Here is a 3,384-nt window from a genome sequence, read left to right as displayed (position 1 = left end):
TAAACCGTCACTTGCATTCTAGAATGTGAAATATATAGTACATTGTCAACTCCCCAAAACCATAAAACTAACTTTATGGACCCCACGTGACTTTTGAGAGCCAGTAAGGGGTATCTGTCTGTAGCTTGGGCGATTTTTACGATCTAACTTCAAGATAAAACGCTCATCCGTTTGACATGTAAATGTCATAGCTACTTGTTGTATAGTTTGGGCAAAGGGAAAAGCAAAATTGCAAAAGGCAAGTGGCCGTTTGGCCGTTGGTCGTTGGCCATTGGCACACTGCTGGAACTCGGCTCTCAAAACTCGCTTTAGAGGTAGAAGAATTTGACACGCATGGTAAGTTTAAAGGTTTAGAGCATGTTATATATGGTGTACAGTTTGTAAGTTATATAATCTTTATGGGAAATCATTATAATTGTTTTTTTAACTGGATGAGTTGGAGTATAGAAATTATAAACACGTCTTCAATACGCATGTAAACATGTCAGATGTCGGTGAATATCTTGTTGTCTTTTCTCCTATCATTTTAATGGCTTTAGTGTTTTGCTTTTTCCAAGCTTAGTAGTGTAAGAGTCAGTATTTAGTTTTGCACGGTTTTGCATTGTGGCGTTGAAAACAAATGAATAATTCTAAGGACCGTAAAACATTTTGAGTTTCAGAGAGCAATAGGAATGTGTGATCGATAACTGTCAACCATTGACAAGAATTAGTTGACTCGATTTACAATTAAGACAAAAACTAGTAAGAACGGAATGATGCAGAAATCTCTGTATGTGTTGGATTTGAATATGAGGAACTTTATTTTTTACTCCAAGTTAAACTACAAACAAATACAAAAAGCTGTTTGGCAAAATGCTAACAAGGCAGTTCGACATGACATTGCTTTTTTAATGTTTTCCACACGTTTGCCGTTCATTCTGCCTACTACAGATAGCCAACTGGTCACAATCAAAATGTCCAATATGTACATCCTTTTGGAACATAAACATGATCCAGCAATATACAATTACATATTTGGAATACAACTATACACACGTACGGGTACAATAATCTAGTGAGGACTATTTACATATTTCCCTTTTTTCTTAAAAATAACAGGAGAGATTGAACACATGACAAATCGAATTTGATTATTTAGACAATGATAAAACAGAGGATCATGAAACATACAGAGGCTTCTGCTAAATTTTCTGCAGTCACCACTGAACTACAGCATAACTTCATACTAGGACAGATGCGTTTCTAAGCTGTAAACTCAAAAAAGTATACACGTGTATAAGTAGTAAATAAGTTATAAAATTTAAGAGCTCACATGCTAACTCTCAAGAAAGCATTAATATAGCACTTGACACATAAACAATATTCATAACAAGAACAACAGGCGGTATATTGATAGCTTCTTTCCCCTTCAGTTTTACTTGCCAAAAATGAAAGTCACTATAGTATTAAAAGAACAACATGTGAACACTAGCTTTGTTTTCATTATAGCAGTACCACAGTAGAATTTTAAAATGCCTTGAACATCCATAACATGCCGAAAGGTGCCGCGATGTACAGTACTTTGTAAGTAATGTTTTGAAACCTATTTTCATCTGGTTTTCCTCGTGATTTTCTTTAGCACACGTGCATGGGATACACACAGCTATGGCTGGAAAGCGCTACCTGCGGTAGCCAGGCTCATGCTCTTCAGTTTATTGTCCTTTTTCCATTTCATCCGCCGGTTTTGGAACCAAATCTTAATTTGGCGTTCTGAGAGGCATAGAGCATGGGCTATCTCTATCCTCCTCCTCCGGGTGAGGTACCTATTGAAATGAAACTCTTTTTCCAGCTCTAGCGTCTGATAGCGGGTATATGCAGTTCGGGCCCTTTTGCCGTCTGGTCCAGTCATATCTGAATAGTATGGACAAAACGCAAAGGGGAATAAAGATTAGCGAGAATGGAGCTGCACATGATTTGAACAGCAGTTTCCAACAACTTTTTTGCTTTATGGAAATTCACATTCAGATACACACGAGTAACTCACGATTTACAACTGAATGCGTGCAGGGAAATCACCAAATGACTCTGTAGGCTTTGTTTCGATGCACTTTTTAAACCTCAGTATGTGGCATATTTAATGAAGCATCAAGCATTATCATACTTTTTTCAAAGCCTGTTTAACCATTCCACTATCCTCACCTTTCTTTCCTTGTTGTTCTCCAACACTATACTAATCGCATTCCCACAAGCTGAACTTTTCAAATAAACAACAACCTCCAAGCCTTATTGCCTCGATGCCCTCTGTTCCACCCCGCTCCCATTCTCTCCTCTACAGTTTGCGAGGTTTCACACTTGATAGATTTATGGCACTTTCGCGGAAATCTGAAATAAAGGTTGTTTCTGACGCCTCACTTTGAATTAAAACCACAAATGAACACAATGCTTTTTCGCTAATAAACAACGAGGCGTAAACATAATACGTGTGTACCATGGCTAATATGTAGTTTCCTCATCCATGGGAATATTTGGGGAGCTTGGCCATCGGACGTCGCCAAGGTAGTGGAGGTTGCTGTGGTCTCTTGCTTCTGCTGTGTCCGGGGTGCTGAGTTGTTCGCTCTGTGAGAGGCTTCCTCGGTCTCCGAAGCAACGCTGGCCTCGTCGATTTCTGTGAAATGTGTGTTGTTGGTGAGATTGCTACCAGCGGTGGTGGTGGTTTGGTCGGAAGGGGGCGAAGAACCTTTGGGTCCAAGGGTTTCGTTGTTGGAACAAGGCAGCTGCTCCGGAGATGCAAGCGAGCAGCTTGACTGCTGCCGGAATCGCGTCTCCGGGACTGGAGACTGGAAGCCCCGGGAGTTGTCCCCAACCGCCCCAAAGTGACCAGTGTTGGTTGAACGATTGACGCTTAGGTCTATCCCATTGTAGTTGTAGCCGTAAGAGCCTGAATGCATGGTGCCGGAGTCCCTGTACGAGGCGTTCATAGCGCTGCTGCTAGTTCCATAATTTAGTAACTGATAGTCAGGGCCATTTGGGTAGCGCCCTGAGAACGAGTTTACGAAGTAAGAGCTCATTTAGGTTGTTTTAGAGGGCTTGATTTGTAGATCTTGGTCGTTATAACGCTGTGCTTCACGATTTATGATGTATTAATGAATTATAGCAATGCACTGTACTTCGTTTTTGCTATGTATGCGGCCAAATATGGGGGTGGGGGTGCGTTTGAGAATCACGTGCTTTTGTTGACCAGTCGTAAATTCTCACTGATGACTTCAAGAGGTAATTCATGCTCTATGGTTACAAATGATGACGAGACGAAGAGTCGTTAGACTAGAGTCAACGTGTTCCTCCCATTGCAGGGATTTGCTGCATGTGAGTGGACAGCGTCACCTACTGGGAATAAAATAAATTGCA

At 40.9% G+C, this 3,384-nt stretch overlaps 1 protein-coding gene across 1 annotated transcript; it reads right to left on the bottom strand.

Annotated features, from left to right (window-relative positions):
- Nucleotides 1-781: 781 nt before the first annotated feature.
- LOC127652611 (homeobox protein Hox-B5a) lies at nucleotides 782-3,148 on the bottom strand. Its single transcript, XM_052138854.1, has 2 exons — nucleotides 2,468-3,148; nucleotides 782-1,890 (listed from the first exon to the last, which is right to left on the bottom strand). The coding sequence occupies exons 1-2, from the start codon at nucleotides 3,045-3,047 to the stop codon at nucleotides 1,643-1,645; spliced, it is 828 nt and encodes a 275-aa protein (XP_051994814.1). The 5' UTR covers nucleotides 3,048-3,148; the 3' UTR covers nucleotides 782-1,642.
- Nucleotides 3,149-3,384: the final 236 nt, after the last annotated feature.

Source organism: Xyrauchen texanus, chromosome 12 (assembly GCF_025860055.1).
Source record: "Xyrauchen texanus isolate HMW12.3.18 chromosome 12, RBS_HiC_50CHRs, whole genome shotgun sequence".
Taxonomy (NCBI): Eukaryota; Metazoa; Chordata; class Actinopteri; order Cypriniformes; family Catostomidae; genus Xyrauchen; species Xyrauchen texanus.
Note: the sequence above shows the minus strand (reverse complement) of the source record. Positions and strands in the feature narration are given on the sequence as shown.

Excerpts from the sequence above, each read along its gene's own strand:
- LOC127652611 (XM_052138854.1), bottom strand. The coding sequence starts at position 3,047 with ATGAGCTCTTACTTCGTAAACTCGTTCTCAGGGCGCTACCCAAATGGC. Across the intron at positions 1,891-2,467 it reads GAAACTACATATTAGCCATG|ATATGACTGGACCAGACGGC; the intron begins GTACACACGTAT and ends CATACTATTCAG.